Below are 23,244 nucleotides of genomic sequence, written 5' to 3' on the forward strand. Positions count from 1 at the left end.
TTCTTCATAAAGATGGAGAAACAGATCAAAAATAAATATTTCTTTATAGAGTCTAACTAGATTAGAACGATATACAAAACTGGAAAGGAGAATAGAAAAAGGCTTGAAATAATAGCTACATGAAAACAAATGACCAAAAGAACACTTTAGTATGTACAGGATTTAACAAATTAAAATTAGGTTGAATTGTGAAAGATAACCATGTCCCCCTCTTGAAATAATAAAATACGTTCTTACCCCCAATCTTTGCTTTTGAGAATTTTAAAAATTACAGCAGTTAAACCCACAGCTTGACCTACTATTCACTCTTTAGGAGAGACATTTAATCTGAACACTTCACTCCACTCACCAGGCTACTGATTCAGGAAAGCACTTAAGCATGCCCTTAATTTTAACAATGTGCTTAAATGGGATTTAGGCATGTGCTCAAGTACTTTGCTAGGAATGCCTTCCTGAATTGCAGCTCCGATGAGCCTGGCAGTTGTCTTACACTCAAGGCAAAGGATTCACCCCAGCACTTTAACAGACATTTATTTTCTCAAAGGAAAGCAACAGTCCACATCCTATTAATTTTCTTGGTAACTGGTATGCAGCAGGCACAGTATTCTATTGTTCTTGCTCATTAAACTTCACATTCTTCTAGAAAGTGCAAGAGGTATTTTTCCTTCTTGTTGTGAGTGCTTTACCCTCATCAGTGATACTGCTAAAAATGAGAGCATATCTTACCTAAAAATAAAACAAAGTTTATCAAAATTACACACGTGAATAAAAATTATCAAAAATTCTGAGATATCCAAGAGAGATTTAAAACAGATACAAGATTCTTCAGTATCTGCAAGTACAGTGATGCAGTAGTTCATGTACAACAAACTGATTACAATCAGTTGTCTCACTTTGCTAATCTTGAGGAATTTTCTCAACACTTTTTCAATGTCTCCCTAAGATTGCACAAATTATCCATCAAAAGTATCCTTGTCAAGGCCAACAAAGCCCTCAGTCTTGTGCTTTACCTTCAGTACATGACTAATCCCATTGATTTCAGTGTGCTTACTCATGTTCCGAAAGTTAAGTCCATGCTTAAGGGTTTTGCTAGACTGTGGCACAAGTGAACATTAAGCCTATTATTTTCCATTCCCACATAAATATGAAAGAACCAGTTCTTACACACAATAAATAGAAACCCTAAAAGATCTGAACAACCTGTCTCCAGAACAATAGATCAAAAAATGAGAAAATCCAGCCTCTTTGTTAAAAAAATAAACAACGGGAGTGGAAGGGAGGAAGAGGGAGGAGGAGAGTGAAGGGGATAAATAAAACAACTACCAAAGAAAAATGTGTGAAAAAAAGAGTAAATGGTATTTGGGTACATTTTCAATGTGATGCTTGTGATTCTCATTACTGTTAATTGAAATTGGATAGATAAATCCCTCTTAGTGCACCAAAAATTTTACCCATATGTGTTTATTCATGATTTTACTTTCTTTACTCACTATATCACAAAGCCAAGAGCTGGCACAAAAAATAGCAGGCAAAGATCAGAGAAGTCAGGAAAAATAAAAAGAACATTTGCTACATGCATCATGGATACATCATTGTTGATGATTTATTGATATCAAAGTTGTGTATTTTTACCCAGGAATTGAAAGAAAAAGGTAGTGCTGGGCCTTAAATCTTCTGTCTTGCTACATATGAATAATACTACACATAAATCAGATAGACGCAGTGTATGTTTTCTCATACTCAGATTCCAATTACGCCATCATAACATCAATCAGTTATCTGCATTTTGTATGGTAAGGGAACCTGTGATCATCCAGTTATTTTAACCTTAAATCTACATTATTTTTACACTCTGTCTCTCTCTCCCAAAGATGGATCTAATGGAATTGATTTGTTTTTGCACTTTTTATAATGTAATCTGTAGTCACTTCATAACTGATTAGTGAAAACCTCAGACATTTTACAAAGGACAAAAATTCTCCTGTCTGATTTGCATCGCAGAACGTAGATCTCTATTGCATATTCTGCAGTGGTTGAGGATAATGTGAGCAATTAACAGGGAATAAATAAAGAATAATAGTCAGTGAAGATCCACCATGAGTATCAGGGAGAAGAAGTTTGCCTTAAATCTGCATTTGAACTCTACTTCCAAAAGTGAAGAGACAAATATTTCAGAATCTTCCACTAAGTATCATCCCTGCTAGCTATTCTTATATTGAAGTTAAACTTCTATCAGCAAAGGGGAAGAAACATTTTTCAAGATGATCTTAAGAAAAAACTCCACCCTCCCAGTTTTCTTCTTTAAAAATAGCCTACATTTGGTATTTGGTGTATAAGAAGTTTGGGTTTTGTTCTTATTTCTCATACATGAGCTAACCACTCATTCCAAATCACCTTTTTTGGGGGGGGGGAGAGGGCAACAGAAAAATGTATGGTATTTCCCATTTTATTTTGTACTTTAGATATTTTCTTTAAAGATACTTCTACTCTGCTGATAGTTTTATTCCCTCCTCCACATCCTTTCCTTTCTACCATATTGCATTCCCATGTCTCTGTGGGTTAAATAAAATCCTATTCAACTTTCCATGTTTCTCTAAAAAAGGCCTTACAGCTATGTATTGGCACCAGAATTGCATTATACTCTATGTAATGTAGCTACATATTTTTTAATCAATAGATATAGAACTGTATTGGAACTACAAAAAGTTCTAAGACCCTTCCTGTTATACTCAAAGGCCTATGTGAACATGTATTATCAGCTTTTCTGTGTTCATAAAGAAAAGGAATGAATCTCTAAAAAGAAATTCCGTGCACCACAAAAGAGCCATCAGGAATAATCCTATTTCCCAATATATTATATTTTTACCTCAATGTTTTGGAGATATAATTAGTGGATGGTTCATAAAACAAAAATCAGTTTAAGAATCTGAGAAGGGGACAAGCAAAAAAACAAAATTTACACTTCAAATACCAACATTCAGGTGGATTACAGAACATAACCAACAGTACTAATGTGGCCTGTGTTGTAATGAAACATGGAGATCATTTCTAATATGAAAAACATATTGCACCACTTTTTTAAAGCAGATCTCTCACTGAAACTATAACAACAAGCCTAACTAGAAACCACATTTTGGTATGTGGCATGATAAATATATAAGAATAAAGAAACCACCAAATATCTGTAAGGAAAAAATCTGTTAGGATGTTCTGCTGAGAAATTGAATATTTTAAAAAGTGATATAATTATCTGATTATAACCCCATCTTTTTACATTAAATTTAGATTTTCTATAAAAAATGAAAAACAAAATTCAGAAAGCAGAAAAATATATCTTACCTATGATAAAAAGAATTTCCACTGCAATGTCACTGACAGTTGTGCTTCGAGTTGTAGATAGCTCATCGTTGCCAATAAAGCAAACATTGTAAGGTACAGTCACAGCAACATAAAACGTTGCCAGTAAAATAAGCCAGTCCCAGCCAGCTTTAAAAGTGCTAAAATGCAACAGTATGAATTTGGACTTTTTTGCATCTGAAACTTTGTATTCCGGAAATGCTGGTTTATCTACAAAAACATTCTGAAAGAGAAAGAATGGGAGAAATTAGGAAAAAATATCTGACCTCAGATTATATTTCAATGAATCTGATCTTTCATGTTATAAAAAGAGCTACGAAATATTTGTGACACTTACAGCTGGACAAATACTGCAAAATGTTTTTTGGTAGATAATCATTCAAATTTACAAACAGATTCACTTTGAATGTATTTGTAAAGCCTTTGGGGTTCACTCTATGAATATGCCTAAAAAACAAAATCATTTGCTAGAATATTTTCCCAAACAGTGAAAGTTAAGCAAATATTGCAGAATATCAAAGGAAAGTGGATTTTCCATTCATAAGCTATAGCAAACATCACTGAAATTTGACCTTGAGAGTTACATTCATTCAGTTGGGGAACAGATATACATCACATGACCTACACAGCCAATCAAAACTACTTCAGCTTAATATACCAATTTTCACAATGAACCCCCTGTGAACAAACTACAGACACAGATTTATTTGAAGAATTTATCTGGTAAACAATTTTCAAAACAAATTTGGGGAAAATCTGTTTGCAGGTCATTCATAAAAAGAAAAAGAAGCAAAATTTACTCAAATTGTTATGAATTAATCATACTACCTTCTTGTAAGAGAAAGAAAGTTTGTTTCAATTTACATGAGACAGACATGCAAACACACACATATTGTATTTAACTTTAGCATGATATGAAGTAGTTTAAACTGATAAAAGATTTAGGCCTGACATTAAAGTAATGCCAAGATTTTTTCTTGCATTATACAGTTAATGGATTTCACACCACCTTTATAATTGGTCTGATCCAGGAAACTTAGACTTCTGTGAGTGGTCTCATTTCTTTATATAAGGATTTCCAAGATCATTACACAAGTTTTAAGTGAACTGCACCACAAAGGCAATAATTTGCTAATGAATAATTTTTTATTTCAGTTCTTTTGCTGGAGAATATTTTTCTGGGGGGCTAGCAGAACTAATGCACATTCTGTATTTGCATCAAAGAAATTTGGAGTACTGGATATTATTATTACAACTTACAGTTCAAAAATTAAAAGCATCAATTCTAACTGCAGTAAGCAGCATTTTACCTGTTGGAATCTGTACATTAATGACTCAGGAAACATCCTGTTCCTCAAGTACACTGATTTTGAATTTAGGGTTGGGTCTGTGCTTTTGATTGATGTGAATCATTGAAAGCTTCTGCTGGAATATATGCCTTAGCCCACAGATAAGCAGTCTGTAAAAGAGCTGAACCAAACAGACTAATGCTAGCCCTACCATATAGGAAACTGAACTAAGATATGCATGGTCCATTCCAATAAATTCCCACAGGGGCACAGTTGGACCCTAAGCGCAAAGAATCCTCATTAAGTTAATTTAGCAAAGCACAGAGCTCACCTTTCCAGAAAAAAAGCACCTTGCTTTTCAGAATTGGACAGACTCTGATTTTAGTTACATCAATCTACTGACATTACTCTGGATTTACACCAGTGTATTCGAGATCCGATTTTGTCCCCAAATTTTCCTCCTTCTGCCCATCCCCAGGGTGAAAGTAACATTCCTTTTAAACATACAATGAAGTTGGAACAGACATCATGAAAACCCACTGCAAAACCCAGTTTGTTTTTAAACTAGAAAAGAAAAGAAAAAAGCATGAAAAAATAGGATTGCTCAAGTACCACATTCATCTGACACTTAAAGCTACCATTGTTTAAGCTTGTCACTGGTGATATACAGCATGCATAGTTTAGGGACTTGTTATCCAAGTCTCTTATAATCAGCAATAATTACTCAAATAGCCATACGCTTTCAGTATAGTATCTATGGGCATGTCTCCCCTGCATCTGGAAGGTGTGTTTCCCAGTTAAGATAGACAGAAGTGTATTAGCTCTGCTGGAGCTAGCATGCTAATAATAGCAGTGTAGCCAGTAGTAGCACTGGAAATATCCTTGGCCAGCTGCTTTAGTACAAACCTTTATGGAGCCTGGGTATGTACTCAGGCCGCTGGCCCAAGCCGCTGCCCGTGCTACCTCAGGCAACACTGATATTTTTAGCACACTACCTTAAGCAGAGCTAGTGTGCATAGGTCAGCCTGAGCTGGGAATCGCACCTCCCAGCTGTAGCAGACATACCCTACAAGGCAAAGAGCTCTATTTTAATGAAGCACATTCCCCAAACAAGGCAGAAATACATCTTGCGAAAATGATCATATTCTTTATTTTTCCCCCTCTATAGTAACAGGAAATGTTTTTACAAAATTCTTCTTTTCCTAATGGGCATGTTGATGTGGCTAGGTGGTGCTGATGACTGTGAATGTTAATCCCCATCAATCCACAAGATGTAGGAATTAATAAAGAATAGGGTTGGCCAGGAACTGACTATTTCCTTTTCTGCTGGGAAAATTCCATTAAATACCATAGAGTTCCTTTTAAAGGACTCTCCTTTTCTGCAGGACAGGTAGACTTTAAGGCTCCCATCCTGACTCTTCCTATGAGCTTACCCCAGGGTTCCCTCTACACTTTTACCTCTTAAGCAGTCTACTTCATTTTATCTTAATATAAACCATTTGCCTTTTGATGCCTGCTATATGAACGTTAACATTATTTATAATTACTTTAGGACCAGATCTTGCCTCACACATATATTTAACATGACCCAATAGACATTAGAGAATACATATGGTGCACTGGGTAGTCTTGTTCCCCAGAGGAACAACTTGTTTGAATCTTTCTCATTTGCAGGGGTCCCTGCAAATACAAAGTTCAGATTCAAATACATTCCCCAATTCCCTCATTTTCAGTCTCTTCATCTTTCAATTAAAAAAAAAAAAGTCTTCTCCTGCTGAACAGCAGCATCTAGTTCATGAACCTTTTCATAATATTATTCACTAACAGAAGGACTTGCCGAGCATCTAGCGCTGCTATCACCAGGCCTGCAGTACAGATAATGAAAAGCTTCACAAAATACAGTGTGGAAATTGGCGTGTGTTCAGCAAGCCAAGGTTGCTTCTGATTCTGAAGTTATTCAATATGAACATAACAGATGGATAACAATTGTGCGACTGCAGGTAAACTCAAACTAGCTTTGCCTGACACAACCTTTATCATTGCAAGTTTCTCTGAGAACGCTGATATTCCTGTCTTTTCCATCCTCAGCCTCTTCATTCTTCAAGATCAAGGGCTGAATTTCCACGGTTGCACTAATCTGAGCTTTTGCCTTGTTCTTGTTTTCAACAGCTTCATCCTGTTTTCCTATGTTCCGCTAAGTCCAGACTGCTGTCAGTTAATTTTTAATCAGACAGTTTAAAATCTTTGTATTAGTTCTAGTTCTCCTTTGAGAAGTATCTTCTCTTCCAGCTCCTTTTGTTTTAGGTTTACTGATGCTAATTTAGAATTCACCATTTCTCCATGACCTTTCTCCCACTTCTCTTCTGCAGTGGCAAACACTAGCTCTCTCTCTTTGCTACAATTACTCAAATTACTTCTGAGATCTTGCTAGGTTAGCTTTGTACTCTGCAATAGTAATCCATTTTTGCAGCTGCTGAACCTGTGGGGTTTTTTTTCCACTCGCCAAATATAATTTAAGTCCAGAAGGGACCTTCTGATCATCCAGTCTGACCTTGGGTATATTACAGGCCGCCAACACTGCCCAGCCACCCACACGCCACACCCACCAATCTGAATTGGACAAATGCATTACTGCCTGCAGGAGACTAAACTATTATGTGTCATAGGCAGAAAAGAGGAGGGACTGAAGTGCACTGATGCCCAAAGGCCCTAGTAGTGTTAGGAAATTGATTGAGATATACCCATAAGAACTGCACCCACCACTGCAGAGGAAGGCAAACAAACCAACCAACTAAAAAAACAAGGTCACTACCAGTCTGACCTAGGAGGAAATTACCTTCTTGAGCATGTGAGCAAGAACCAGCCAATTAAGCACCTGAGAGAGAGACTGCTTGGCCTCACCTCAGAGTACTGCCCCCATGCCCAGTGTCCTATCTCCAACAGCAGTCATTCTTGATGCTTCAGGGGAAGGATCACAGCAAGGGTGCTAGAACCTTTGTAGGAGTGGGGGCAGCAAGGCCAAAGTTCCCCCTCCCTCTCCACAGTTGGCTGCTCCAGCGGTGAGCCAGCTTCCCTTTCTTCTGGCATCACAGAAGCCCGTGGCAGGTGAAAGGTGCAATTGCAGTGCCTCCCCAAAAAGATCTGCAGGATATATAAATTCTGTGCTTATGTTTCTTTTGTTAAAGTGTGTGGGGGGGGGGGGGAGGAGGAGAGCCTGGCACAGCTGCTTCCACTGGCCTGGAATACTTGACCTCTGCAATTCTTTTTGGATTATTTTGCACTAGCACCATCCCAGGGGAATTTCCAGGAAAGTCTAGTGAACATTCCTAATTGTGCCTGAAAGACAGTATGATCCTTAAAATAGTGCGCTAGCCCACAAGTCAGGAGACTTGGTTTCTCTTCCCACTGACCAGCTGTATGACCCTTGGATCAATCCCTACATTTCCCTTCCCACCTTTTGTCTGATTTGTTTATTTAGATTATAAACTCTTCATAGCAGGGACTATCTTTTACACGTGTGTATAGCACCTAGTGTATTGGGATCCCAATCACAATTTGGCCTTTAGATGCTAGCAAAATACAAATTATAATAATACCAAAAAATATATATATATTTTTTCTTCTAGCTGTATCTTCATGTTTTCTTTCTTGGACTTGCACTATTGTTCAAAGTTCTCCCTCAAAGAATATTCCAGTGAATATTCTTTACAGGCTGATACTCCACATCATCCTTGAATAGCAGTTGTCTCTTCATTAGACTCCTCTAGGTCATCCTATACTCATGACAGAGTTTCATAAACCTGAAAAAGAGTTGTTCTTTCTCCTTAGCATACTGCTCTAAAAATCTTTCTTCTGTGGTGTTTTTTTCAGTTATTGGTGGTTTCTTGTTTGTCCTTGTCATAGGCCTCGGTGAGTTTAATTATATTGCAGTACAGCTGTTGAAATTATTTTCCCTAAGCAGGAAGAAATCTTGAGCTTGACAAGAACCAAGTTTGTTCCTCTGCTTTAAGTTCTTGATTATAAGAGTTATAGTTCTTATCTTCATCTTTTCAGAATCTTAGTTCACTGTTTAAGTTCCTGATTTTTTGCCCCCCTCCTAGGAACAGACAAAGCAATAGGAAAGACAAGGAACAAAGCAGCATGTCTAATGTGATCAGCAGTGCCTTAGAGCTACCATTGTAATATTGCTATGAACACTAAAGTTACTGTAGCTTGGGAAAAAAATCAGTTTTGACAAGTCAGGTTCTAGGACAATTCTAGTTGTGAATATAGTCAATTAAGTCCTTCTATTGATACACAAATGTGCTTTCTTATTCAGGGCTAGGATGTGCCTTTAAAGCACAGCCCTGAGTGTGGGGTAGTGCAGACCACAATATCTCCCCCAAGCTCTGCAGTACACAGATGGTAGTCTGCACTGCAATTAAACACCCACGGCTGGCCCAAGTCAGCTGACTTGGACTTGTGGGCCTGGGCTATGGGGCTGTAAAATTTGCAACATAGATATTCGGGCCCAAGCTCTAGGATCCTGTGGGGGTCCTAGAGTCTGGGCTCCAGCCTGAGCTCAAACATCTACACTGCAATTTTACAGCTCCATAGCTCAGTGTAATGATCCTCTGTAATTAAAATGGTACTATAATATATTTATTTTCAATGAGTCAAAAATAATGTGGGAGGAATGGAAGCACTGCCTGTGCCTAAAACCAACCTTAATACTAACCTATTGAACAGATGGACAGTGTCCAAAAATGGCTAATATAGCATAAATCCTAAGGCATTTGACGTTCTGCTACTTCTCAAATAGGTTATCCATATGCACTGGAATTTTCCATTTAGCTAAATACACTTTTCACTGCAGCCTCTTGATTTCTTAAATTGATTGGTTACTTGGCTAGTTGGCAGGACCCTTCCATGTGTATAAAAAAACTAAACCAAACTAACTATGCTCTAGATTGTAGAGGCTTAACAATTGGTGCCTTTTCCTTCTTTTCTACCATCAACCATAAGTATGTAGGCCATACTTTCAGCATGGTGGACTGAAAAAGACTTGCAAGTCATGGTGGATAATCAGCTGAACGGGAGCGTCCAGTGTGATGCCGTGGCCTAAATGACTATTGTGATCCTGGGATGTATAAACAAGGGAATATCAAGTAGAAGCAGGCAAACTATATATCTTTGTATCTGCCACTGGTGCAACTGCTATTGGAACACCGTGACCAGTGCTGGTGCACACAATTCAAGAAGGATATTGATAAATTGGAGCAGGATTCAGAGAAGAACCACAGCAATGATTAAAAGATTCAAAACATATCTCAGAGTGAAAGACTCAAGGAACTTGGTATGTTTAGATTAGCAAAGAGAAGGGTAAAGGGTGATTTGTCGATAAATACCTACATGGGGAACAAAAAAATTATAATAGAAAGCTCTTCAGTGTAGCAAAGGTATAATCTGATGCAATAGCTAGAAGCTGAAGCTAGACAAATTCAGACTAGAAATAAGGCAAAACTTGTTTAATAGTGAGGGTAATTAACCACTATAACAATATACCAAGGCTTGGGGCAGATTCTCCATCACTGGACATTTAAAAATCAAGCTTAGATGTTTTTCTAAAATATATGTTCTATTTCAAACAGAAAATTAATTCAGGGAAGTTCTGTGGCCTTACACAAGAAGGCTTAACAGATAATCACAGTTGTCCCTTCTGGTTTTATAACCTATGAATCTACACCTTGGGTACATTCTTTTAGATATCTGTTCTAAGTGTGAAAAAGATGCTGGATTAAGCACCTGTTGTATACACAGAGTATTACAATTGACTTTGGTTATTTTAACTTTTTTTTGTTCATGTTAAAAATCAACCTTAGCGTGCAGACTGAAAGCTTTGATGAGAATATTTTGGCTCTGTGGCCAAATATTAAACTAGAGATCATTAATATACAGCTATTTTAGGACTTCAGTCAAGTGAACTATATCTTTCTCTTTCTAGAGACTAAGTCCGATGAAAAAGTATTTTTTCCTCCACATCCAAAGCCATATTTTTCATTTAATGTCACTTTACTTTCATATCAAGAACTTTTAGTTGCTGCAAAATAAAAGCTGATAAAATTCAAAATCTGTTTCTAAATTTTGTTTAGAAATTAACTTTAGTTTTGTTTTGTACAGTTTTCAAATTGAATGTTATGTTACACAAAAATACATTAAAAGCACATTATGGTTGCAGTCAAGCTCCCAAAAGTGAGCAAGTGCCAGAGTTAAGCTCACCTGTGCAACTTTAATTGTGTGTATTCAATACGATAAATTTTTAATTAAATGGTCACATACTATTTTTTCCACAGGACTCCTGCCTCATTCAGTGCACGGTGCTCACTTAATTAGCTGCTGTTCAATATTTTTTTTCCGCCCTATTATTGAATGTGTGGTCCCAGGCCTTTATTTACTATTTGCACACTATTTGTACCCTGCTCTGAAAAAAGAATTACTAATTTCCCCATGGGCCTATCTATGTCAATCATCACTAATAAATGAGTGCTTTGCAAACATTACTTTATTTTCATAATGCTCCGTAAAGGCGAGGGGGTGGTATAATCCCCATTTTATAGATGGGGAACTAAGGCAGACGGGGAACTAAGGCAGATGAATTAAGGTCAAAAGTATCCATTAATTCATAGGTGCTGGTAGTAGTAGTGCTGGGGGTGTCCACTATACAAATTATTCCAGTACCCCTGTATTAATTTGGCACACCCAATCTGAGCTACCTTGGACCTGAGTTTTCAGAGTATATAGCATTATATAGCACTAATATATTCAAAGCAGTTCCCATTGACTTCAGTTGCAGTTGTGAGTGCTCAGCATTTCTGCAAATCTGACCCCAAGGTCTCAAGTCAGGCATGCAGAAAACGAAAAACACAATTGGGGACTACCTGTGAGAAGTGAATTAAGATAAAACAGCCAATTTAATTCTGACATTTCCTAATTTTAGTGCTTGACTTTGCAACCTTAACATTCTTTTAACATATTTTAGGGTATGCAATTTTCTGCATGTTTAAAAAAGTGAAAAAAGTAAAATTCCATCATGTGGAATCATATTGACACTCATGAATCAGCAGGGTTGAAACCTTTACATCTGCCACACAGACCAAGGTCATTTGAGCTAACAGAGTAACTGATAGCAGTAGGAGGTTGTCATCTTAGATGTGAACCAGAACTCGAGGGCGATGACTGACGAGACACTTTGCCAGTGGGCTTCACAGATACTTGCTGACAGCAGAGGAATGGTGAGATTCGTGAATCTTGGGTTCCAACCCAGGCTCTAGATGGAAGGAGATGCTCTTGTGGGCACAGTCTCTTCTGCCTGTTCTCCTCAAGCTTGACTCTTTGTGCCCCATTCCCTCCTACTTGACTCTCTCTCAATCATGTCTTATTTCCCACCCTGCCTCCTCAGTCCTGTCCTACTGTCCTCATCTAGCCGGTCCCAGTGTCCAATCCTCAGGCTTCTCAGCCTGGTGCCAGTCAGTCGTAATCTCCACCTCTGGCTGCTCTGTCCCAGGCTGCATCCTCCACTCCCAGTCTACTTGTCCAGTCATTCCCAGTTTCCCCCAGCTCCTATCCCCGGTCTCCTTGTCAGCAAGTCCAAGTTCCACCCATCCTTGCCTGATCTGTCTATATCCATCTCCCCTGGCTCCCAGTCCCAGTCTCCACCCCTGGATTCCTTTACCCCTGGATTCTCACTGTTTCCTTTACCAACTCCTTGCTCCAGTCTCTTCACCCAGTCAGTTCCAATTCTCCCCTCAAAGACCTTCCTCAGTCTCACCCAATCCCTTATCTCCCTAGACTCCACTCATTTCCAGGCCAAGTCTCCTTGCCAAGCCAGTCCATTCTCCCCTGCACACCCCCTCTCAGTCCCAATTTCCCTCCCCGCCACCACCAGCTTTCAGTCCCACTCTCCCTGATAGGCTCATTGTCCCAATCTACTCCTTTCTCCAGGTCTGACTCCTATCACCACTACACATAAATTAGGGGGGCTTGTCTTTGTGGTCTGCTTCCAGTCCGTGGCTTGATCAGAGGCATTACTTTAATCAGACTACTTCCCAGTGTTGGAAGATTCAGTATTTGAGGGTGGGCACTAAAGAATATGTAAGTCCTCCTTTGAAGTGGCAATGTTTTCACAGTGGTCAGTGACCAAATCATTAAGGGTTAGGTTGTGCCATTTAGGCACAGACCTTTGTTTAGGTTTGTGAGGAACTGCATTGCCCCAGTAGAGCACCATAATAACTGTGCCTCTGAGTATGCCTCTCAGAATTTGCTCATACACCAGGAAGCCTTTTTAAAAGGTGAGGCATACTCCCCCTTCTATGGCCAAACAGAGTTGCTAGCTAGCAAGTTTGGGTGGGTGGTTAGGATGGCTCTATTAACTTTTTACCTTTTCCTGTGCCCTTTGCGGTGTGCCAAAGGGAGTTGTTAAAGGAGCAGTCTCTGAGTTTCCATGAGTGCAAGGACAGCACTTCTGTCCAGCTTTTATGTAAGTTCCTTATTCCCCTCCCACAATACTGTGCAATTGCCACACTTAGCAATCCACCTATTTCCTGGATGTCAGTGATATGATTACGGTCAGTGATGTGTCATGGCCCCTCAGGTTTAAGGAATTCTGAGAAATATCATGGCTCAGCACATAAATTAAGTCTTGTTTCTGTTTCTCTTAGGATCATGTACATTGGATTCCTTTGCAAAGGTTTAATTGGCAGTCAATCTTATTCACTGAGGCAGAGGCAGCACCCACGAGTCCTGCTTAATGGCAGCAGAGACTAAATGTGCTGATATGGCATCATGGAGTGTTGTGGGACAAGCATAACTAGTACTATTGCATTAAGATTCCCAGAAAGACTATTCTCTAGAAGATTCTGAATACTCACCTGTGTGGAGGTGGGGCAACAAAGGAGTCCCCCATATGGGGTTAAAGTTCAAAAGGTATTGGAGACATGGGTCCAAAGCCTCAGCTGGAGTAAATAAGCATCAGTGTCAATGGTGTGATGCTGGTCTACTGCAGCTGAGGATTTGGCTCTTGAAGTTCTGAGTACCACTTTGGCAAATGGCTGTCATAGTGTAGCATGTAGACATTCTTTGGGATTAATTGATAGGAAGGAGATTATGGACATAGAGGGCATCATAGTAACCGTTATAAATTTTAACCAGTAAATAAAATAGCTATTAAAAAAGAGTGTAAGGGCTTTCCCCAGAACTTAGTTATTTTATTTTGTGCCTTCTGGGAAGGGGAGTCAGGAATATAATGGTAGAAGGCTGATGCTGAACAAAACTGACAAAGTTAAAAAAATACAACATCCACAGAGTATTTTATTAACTTACTTGTCAGTTATTGTTACTTAGAGATGAGCACCAGGATTTTCTTAATACAGAGAGAGTTTTACTGCAATTAAAGTACAAGCACATCAGGTTATGTACTGCACCAAGTTTGATACATTCAAATCAAATGTTATTCTCAGATAAATTGCCTTCTCAATTTCTTGTAGCATGTAGGTTTTTATTACTTTAATCTATTCATGGATCTTCTAGCAAAAGATACTAAAATCAATTATACAGGGAAAACTGGAAGCTAAAATTAAGTTTTGAGAAATTTCATAAGGCCTTTTCCTTTGATAAAAATAATGTGACTAAACACATTGTCTGGGTTCATAAACTGCAGATGAAATACCACAGCCAAAGCTATTTACCTGCTGCTCTGCACTGCACTGGCATATACTTTAATCTTCTTGCTATGACAACACTGTGATTAGGGATTTCTCTTATGTATGTGCTGACCTTTTTCAGTGTATTCGTTAAAAGAAACAACTGTGCAAATATGTATGTCAAAGAAAATGAAAAATAATTAGTAAAGCTAGTGAGCGCATCTGCTGCTCTTTCAGCAGCAAGGGAACATATGTGCCAAAAAAAGGAGGGAAAATGAAACATATGCGTTACACCTACATTATTAATTTTTAATTTGTTCTTTTCTCTTCTTTGCAGGTGTCCGGAGATATGATAAAGGACAGCTCTACTCCGCCTCCGAGCTGAATCAAAATGCGAACCTGCTCTTCCTCTTCCTTTGCATTTTTCTGTAGAATAAAAGTGAAAGCCCATTAAACAACAGCTCTCACCTGTGAGAGCTGAACTACTGACATTTTAGAGTTTGATACAAATAAGAACACATGTAAGTGTTGTATACCTCAAAATACCCCTATTCCAGAAGAAAGGGAAGCAAAAATCACTTTCCTATAAAAAGGCAAATGCCTTTGCTCAAATGGAAAACAATTCATTATAACTCATGGCTTCAGACAGGAAAATACAGCATTTTTCTCCCTTTTCGTTTTCAGAAAATAAATTGTGACTGATCACTGACCAAAGGCAACAGTGTCTGGGATTAATCACCATGTCCTCAAAATTCCATCAACTACTTTTTGTTTAAAAAAAAGAAAAAATGTTGGAAATGTAAATTTAGAAATCTCCCTGTTGAGGTGTAATAAAAAAAAATGAAAAAAAACAAACCTAACAGATTTCCACAATGACAATATATGCTTGTCAGCAAGTGTGATGGTTACGAATGTCCAATTCTCGTTTCCATGTCTTTAGAATTGTAATTTTCCTGTCACAGTCATCACTTGGTGCATTCTTTAATGACATTAAATCCATTAAGGACAAGGATCCCCCCCCCTTCAGATATCTGCAACTGTCAATTATACAAGCAAATTCAGGTCTCACTTATAATGTAGCAAGTTAAGAGTATATCCACTGAAGTCAGTGGAATTACCTTGGATTACTGCTGGAGTAAAGGAGAGCAGAGTTTGGCCCATATTCTACAAAAAGTCAAGAAGAACAGTACCACCACAATTGAGAAAAGGAATTGTGGGAGTATAGGACGAATCTGTCTGTCAAGCAAGTCTAATTAAAATCAATGCGGAATGTACAGGTGAAGAATTACAATTAGCACAGCCAGAAATTAGTAGCCAAAAGCTACACATCTTGAAGTCTGCCCAGGAGAAGTCAGGAAGCCTTGATATCTACAGAACTAATGTGAAGCATAATATGCAGAACGAGACCATTAATGAGGCAATGTGGAGGGAGCCAACCTCCCCATCCTCTAACTGAAGAATATTACATTTAACTCATGCAACAGAGCCAAACAAAAAGGAGCATATTTATACTTCAGTTAAAAAAACCCAGAAAGCTATTGCACCCACTGAATAGCCAGGTAATTATATATCTGTACCCCATATCCATCCTTGCCCTTTTGCCTTGTGGCATGTTCACATATCTAAATTATGGCCACCATTTAGACTCCAAACCATGGATTATTAAGCAGATATAAGCAAAGTTACATATGAGTAATGGAATTGAGTAAAATGTTTGCAGGATCAGGTCACTGGATTGTAAACTGTTCAATTGCATTACCCTGACTTTTAAGGGAGATGAGCAGCTGCACAGACATTAATGGGAGCTCCTGGTAGTCAGCACCTCTGAAAGTCAGACCATATGTATTTCCTAATGTGGACCTAAGATACACATGGCCACAAATGGTAGCAAACCTTTGTTTTCAGAGTTCAAATCCCATTCTGGTCACAGTTTGGTACTAGCATCCATTCCTTAGTGAACACTTTTCCACATAAAATAATCCACTACATAATTTAGCCCAAATGGCAGTCTCTTCTCAGCAAAGCCAAGGTTATAACCAGGGCCGGCTCCAGGTTTTGTGCCGCCCCAAGCAAGGAGGGGGTGGGGAGGGGCGGAGTGCTGCTGCCTTGAAAAGTACCGCCCCTTGGGACGCTGGTGCCTAGAGCCAGCCCTGGTTATAACAGTGAGATGTGTTGCAAGGCAAGACTGATGCATATGAATTTTTGAACACACCAACAGCACCACTAACCTCGGTGTTCATCTTCACATGTAGTTCTTTTTCCTTGTCATCACTAAGGCTTTGTCTACACTAACACTTCTATCGATAAAACTTCTGTCAGTCAGGGGTGTGAAAAAACACACCCCGATCAACATAAATTTCACCAACAAAAGCCACTCGTTGGGGGGTGGTTTAATTATACTGATAGTAGAGCTTTCGCCCATCGGCATAGAGCAGCTTCACAGGAGACCTGACAGTGGCGCAGTTGCAGCGGTACAGCTGTGCTGCTGTAAGGTCTGTAGTGAAGACATAGCCAAAGGCTCCGATTCAGCAAAATACATAAGCACATTTAATTTTAAGCATTCGTTTAAGTCCGTTTTACTTCAATTGGCTTAACACTCAGCAGGGGATTAAGTGCTTTGCTAAATGGGGATGAATTTTAACATGTGCCTCAGTACTTTGCTGAATCAGGGCCCAACCGCTGCTCTAGTGTGAGAGCACTTGTGGTTTCTGTGGAATTTTTTCAAAACTTATTTTCGGTTTGTTCTATTCTTTTTCTTTCCAGAATCTTCATCCCTCTCCCATTCTAGCATCTCTTTCAGTGCTTCATTATCAGAGTCAGGCTCTATAGCTTGATGTGGCAGTTAGAATTACAAAGTTTGCATATTTGTGTAGCTTTCCCACAGCACTTGACTCCAGTTGGAGCCTGATGATTCCATTATTTGTTAGAGATTGTATCACTAGGAGTACTAGCAACAGAAGGCTCAGTGATCACTAGGAGGAGGAAAAAGGAATGTAGAACACATTTGAGAAAAATACTACAGAAATGAGACAGAAAATTCCCATCCTAGAGTAGAAGTTAGTGATGACAATGAAAAGGAGCTGCTTGTGAAAAAGAAGAGAAGTTAATAAGGCTGTTGGCCCATTTAAACCATCACTTGTAACATATACTGGATGAGGGAAGTTTCTGAATTATCCTTTTTTTCCTGAACTTGTATATGCAACCACTGAAGGAGTCAATCCTGATTTCCTTCTCAGCTTCCTTATTCACGGATTGTGTTTTTGAAATCTGTATATATTTTTTTATTAAGTATTGCAACTCCTGATCGTTCCCTATTGTACCAGGTCTGCAAATCACTCCTTAGAACAAAGAAATTCTACTGTGACGGATTAACAGTCCAAAAAAAGTTCCATTTTGGGGCTGAAAATCTGTTCAGACGCCCAGTTCCTGTGTGATAAAAAACCTAAAAAAATAGCACTTAGAAAGGATGTTTTCCAGTTTAGTTTTCACTCCACCTCTTCACCTGTGATAGAAGCAACCGTTCATTTTTCATCTCTTCCTGCTGCCCTCTTTTATACATGGTCATCTACAGAATCACATGTATTAAGATTAGAAATTATGTCACAAGAAACTTATGATTTGGTAAGAATGGTAAATCTTAATATTAGACCCATGGCACTGCCTGGCATGATCCTGCATCCTGTTTGCCAAAGTTGACAGTGGAAAAAGTTTATGCAGGATCAAGCCTCAAATGTCTTCCACATTTGTTACTACCATTGAAAGTCCAATGGCTGTTGGGTACCTAAATTCCTTTTTGTACCTTTGAAAAGCTCCCCCTTACTCATAAATCAGAAGACAGATTCATTGCATGCTCCAGTGGCTTTGTGCTGCTCTAGCAATGTAAAAGAATCGTAAGCTCAGCTTATATGGCTGACTGAGCCATACATTGCATCATCAGAGTAGGGCAAAGCAGCCAGTGCATAGCAGTGGATATGGTACAGAACACTTTATTTGTTTATAATATTCTTATTCCTTAAATGAAGTGTGATTCTTAAAAATCTGAAATATAAAATAAAATGTTTATTCATGAAGTGGGAGATAAAAGTTATACCACTGATTCAATATTGACCTTAGGTGGTGGTTACAGCCATACATTTTTATTTGTTGACTGCAACTCCAAATTAAGCATGACTTAAAGTGTCTCAGTCTCTGGTATTTTTCCACAGGATTAGGTCAGACATTAAGGGTAGGTCTACACTTACCACCGGGTCCGGTGGTAAGCAATCGATCCTCTGGGATTGATCCCGGAAGTGCTCGCCGTCGACGCCGGTACTCCAGCTCGGCGAGAGGAGTATGCGGCATCGACGGGGGGGCCTGCCTGCCGCGTCTGGACCCGCGGTAAGTTCGAACTAAGGTACTTCGAATTCAGCTATGTTATTAACGTAACTGAATTTGTGTACCTTAGTTCGAAGTGGGGGGTTAGTGTGGACCAGGCCTAAGTGTTTTCAATGTCTCTTTATAACACTGCTTTTATTTCCTCTGCTAATTAAACATTATTCACCAACTGGATGTGTTACTCAGAAATCCCTTAAGTTTCCCTAAACTAGAACCTCCTCTTCTGACTAGGACCCCCCAGTGTCCCTTGCCCTTGCATGGTCTAGTCATGGATAATTATTAGATAGGCTGTTGTGCATGCATGTGCGTGTGTGTGTGTGTGTGCGCGCATGTGTGAGAAGATTAATACCCAGCCTTTGTATAGTATTTTTCATTCACATTACCCAGAAAAATCCTGGAGATTTATTTTTGACATAAATAATCACATGAGCAGGATTTCAATATATAGTAGTAGTCTAGACATATTCAGCAACCAAATAAATTCATAAGAGGCTGCTTTAGAGACCAAAAGAAGAACCCTTATTTATGTAGAACAGGGTTCTGTAAGAACATCTCTAATATTTAATTGAAAGTTTGTTTAAACAAAAGGCTGGGTGGACTACTAAAAGGAACAAACAGAGGACCCAATTCAGTGTGTGCATACACGTGTGTGCCTGAAGCCCTAACAAGTGCCAGAGAAATCTAAAATCATAGGTAAATAAAAATAATCTTAAAAATAACCGTACTTGCCTATATCAAGTATACACCTTTACCTTGATATAACACGACCCGATATAACACGAATTTGGATATAACGCTGTAAAGCAGTGCTCCGTGGGGGTAGGGCTGCGCACTCTGGTGGATCAAAGCAAGTTGGATATAACACGGTTTCACCTATAATGCGGTAAGATTTTTTGGCTCCCAAGGACAGCGTTATATCGAGGTAGAGGTGTATTCCAATGATTATTCAATAATTTTTTATTTAGGTCACACACTGTCACATTGAGGTAGCAGTCACAAAGTCAGAAACCAGAAAAACAGCAAGTGCATACAACTATCCCTTTTAATCACTAGGAAAATGATTTATTTTGAAACTTAGAAGTGACAGTGGGAGCAGAGGGAGAAGATACATAAAATATTTTTAGGGTCTAATCCTACAAACACTTAAATGATTAGATAAGTTACTCTTGGGAGTAACCCCACTGTCTTCAGCAGAATCACTTATGTGAGTAAACTTACTCAAGTGCGTAAGTACCTACAGCACAGGGCCCATAAAAAGAAGTTATACAACTCTTTTTATTCAATGGGCCACTTTATCATAAATAGGGCCCTATCAAATTCATGGTCCATTTTGGTCAATTTCAGGGTCATAGGATATTAAAAGTCATAAATTTAATGATTTCAGCTATTTAAATCTGAAATTTCACAGTGTTGTAATTATAGGGGTCCTGACCCAAAAATGAGTTGGGGGTGGGGGTGTCACACGGTTATTGCGGGGGGGGTTGTGGTACTCCTATCCTTACTTCTGCACTGCTGCTGGCAGCAGCACTGCTGTTAGAGCCAGGAAGCTGGAGAGTGGCAGTTGCTGGCCAGGAGCCCAGCTCTGAAGGCAGAGCTATCACCAGCAGCAGCACAGAAGTAAGGATGGCATGGTATGGTATTGTCACCCTTCTGCGCTGCTGCCTGCAGAGCTGGGCCCTCAGTCAGCAGTTGTCATCTCCGGCCAACCAGCTGTGAAGGCAACAGCGCAGAATTAAGGGTGGCATAGTATGGTATTGCCATCTTTACTTCCGTGCTGCTGCTGGTGGGATGCTGCCTTCAGAGCTGGGTGCCCGGTTAACAGCCGCTGCTGTCCGGCTGCTTGGCTCTGAAGGCAGCGCAGCAGTAAAGGTGGCAATAACGCAACGCCCTTAAAATAACCTTGTGATCCCCCTGTAATTCCCTTTTGGGTCAGAACGCCCAATTTGAGAAACACTGGTCTCCTCTGTCAAATCTGTATAGTATAGGGTTAAAGCACTCAAAAGTCCAGGTTTCACCGGGGGAGACCAGATTTCACGGTCTGGGATACGTTTTTCATGGCCATGAATTTAGTATGGTCCTAATCAGAAGGAAAGATCTTATGGACTCTGCCACAATGGGCAACACCTCAGTCCTCCATTGCTTGGATTTCAAAGTGTCTAATTCAGCAGACCACAAGGAAGAGCTCTGAAGACAAGTGATGGGCTACAACTTGACAATTATTGGCTTACAATGGATACTCAACTGGCAAAGCCCATTTGCTGGCAAACCCCTGTTTTAAACTATTGTATATTAATGGCCAAGTCTGGTATGAATGACACAGGACTATTTTTTTTCAGCCCTTGTGAGCGAGAGCAAGCAGGGAGAAGGAATAACTAGACTTTTGTCCTTTGGCACCCATCCCTATGGCCAGGCACAGCTGCAGTATAGGACTGCTGCCTCCTAGTGCCCAATGTAGTGCAAACCAGTTTAAAAAGCCATATCACCTGTGGAACAGGTTAGCAGCAGGGAGGAGACATGTTTTATCCTCCTAAAGTGTGGCAGTATGTGCACACTCTCAGGCTCTGGGGAGCTCCTAGGTTGGTGCAGCTCTGACATGGGCCTATGTCTTAAAACCATGATGTAAACATCTTAAATGAATCAAACTATACCACAGAATCTCAATGGACATAAATTCTGTGCTTGAACAATAAGAGTACAGCAGTAGGAATATACTATCGACCGCCTGACCAGGATGGTGACAGTGATGGCGAAACATTCAGGGAGTTTAGAGAGGCTACAAAGGCAGAAAATGCAATAATAATGGGGGATTTCAACTTCCCTCATATTGACTGCATATATATGGCCTCAGGGTGGGATGCAGAGATAAAATTTCTAGACACCATCAAGACTGCTTCTTGGAGCAGCTTGTCTTGGACTCCACAAGGTGAGAAGCAGTTCTTGACTCAGTTCTTACTGGAGCACAGGACCTGGCCCAAGAGGTGAATATAGCGGAATTGCTCGGCAATAGCAACCATAATATAATTAAATTTAACATCCTTGCAGGAGGAAAAGACAAAAACTTAAAAAGGGGGAACTACACAAAAATAAGGAAGCTAGTTAAACAGATTAAAAGGAATAGTCACAAGAGTGAAAAGTTTGCAAATTGCATGGAAACTTATAAAAAAACACAATAGAGGCTCAAACTAAATGTATACCCCAAATAATGCATGCAAAAGAACCAAAAACATAAAAATAAAAAATGCCACCCTGGTTAAACAGCAGAGTAAAAGAGGCAGTTAGAGACAAAAAAGACATCCTTTCAAATAAAATAATAAAAAAGGTACATCAGAAGCAGGGAGCCTGCCAAACAGTGATTGGGGCCATTGTATGATCAAGGTGCTAACGGAACACTAAAGGAAGATAAGGCCATTGTGGAGAAGCTAAATGGATTATTTGTATCGGTCTTCACTGCAGAGGATAAGAGGGAGAACCCCATACTCGAGCCATTATTTTTAGGTGACATATCTGAAGCATTGTCCCAGATAGAGGTGTCAATAGAGGAGGTTTGGAACAAATTGATAAACTAAATAAGAAGTCATCAAGACTAGATGGTATTCACCCAAGAGTTCTGAAGGAACTCACATATGAAATTGCAGAATAATTGACTGTAGTATGTAACCCATCTCTTAAAACAGTCTCTGTGCCAGATGACTGCAGGCAGCTAATGTAACACCTATTTTTAAAAAAGGCTCCAAAGGAAATCTTAGCAATTACAGGCCAGTAAGCCTAACTTAAGAACCAGCCAAACTGGTTAAAACTATACTAAAACCAGAATTATCAGACTCTCAGATGAACATGATTTGTTGGGACAAAGTCAACATGGCTTTTGTAAGGGAATAGATTCCAATCTATTAGAATTCTTTAAGGGAGTCAACGAGCATGTGGACAAGGATGATCCAGTTGACAGGGTACTTGGACTTTCAGAAAGCTTTTGACAAGGTCCCACAGAAAAGTCTTTTAAGCAAAGTAAGCAGGGATAAGAGGGAAACTCCTCATGGATCAGTAACTGGTTAAAACATAGGAAACAAAGGATAGGAATAAATTATCAGTTTTCACAAAGGAGAGAGGTAAATGAAAGGGTCTCCCAGGGAAATGTACTGGGACCACTGCTGTTCAACATATTCATAAATGATCTGGAAAAAGGGGTGAACAGTTAGGTGGCAAAATTTGCAGATGATACAAAATTACTCAGAATAGTTAAGTCCAAAGCAGATTGCAAAGAATTGCAACGGAATCTCACAAAACTGGGTGACTGGGCAACAAAATGGCAATCAAGTTCAATGTTGATAAATACAAAAGTAGTGCACAATGCAAAACATAATCCCAACTACACATACAAAATGATGGGCCAGATCTTGTGCTCCACTAAATTAGCTGTTCCCACTCAAGGAAGAGATCATGGGGTCATTATAGATAGTTCTCTGAAAACATGTGCTCAAAATGAAAATGGCAATCAAAAAACAAACACAAAACAACAACAAAAAAACCAACTAACAGAATGTTAGGAA

General features: G+C 39.3%; 1 protein-coding gene across 1 annotated transcript in view; it reads right to left on the reverse strand.

The window, feature by feature from the left end:
• The window catches only part of KCNH8 (potassium voltage-gated channel subfamily H member 8), a 355,081-nt gene that overhangs the window by 153,695 nt on the left and 178,142 nt on the right, over positions 1 to 23,244 (reverse strand). Inside the window, exons 4-5 of the mRNA XM_054020303.1 lie at positions 14,622 to 14,749; positions 3,340 to 3,580 (exon numbers count right to left, since the gene is read on the reverse strand). Coding sequence (XP_053876278.1) covers positions 3,340 to 3,580; positions 14,622 to 14,749 — 369 coding nt within the window. The remainder of the gene's footprint in view (positions 1 to 3,339; positions 3,581 to 14,621; positions 14,750 to 23,244) is intronic.

Source organism: Malaclemys terrapin, chromosome 2 (assembly GCF_027887155.1).
Source record: "Malaclemys terrapin pileata isolate rMalTer1 chromosome 2, rMalTer1.hap1, whole genome shotgun sequence".
NCBI lineage: Eukaryota > Metazoa > Chordata > Testudines > Emydidae > Malaclemys > Malaclemys terrapin.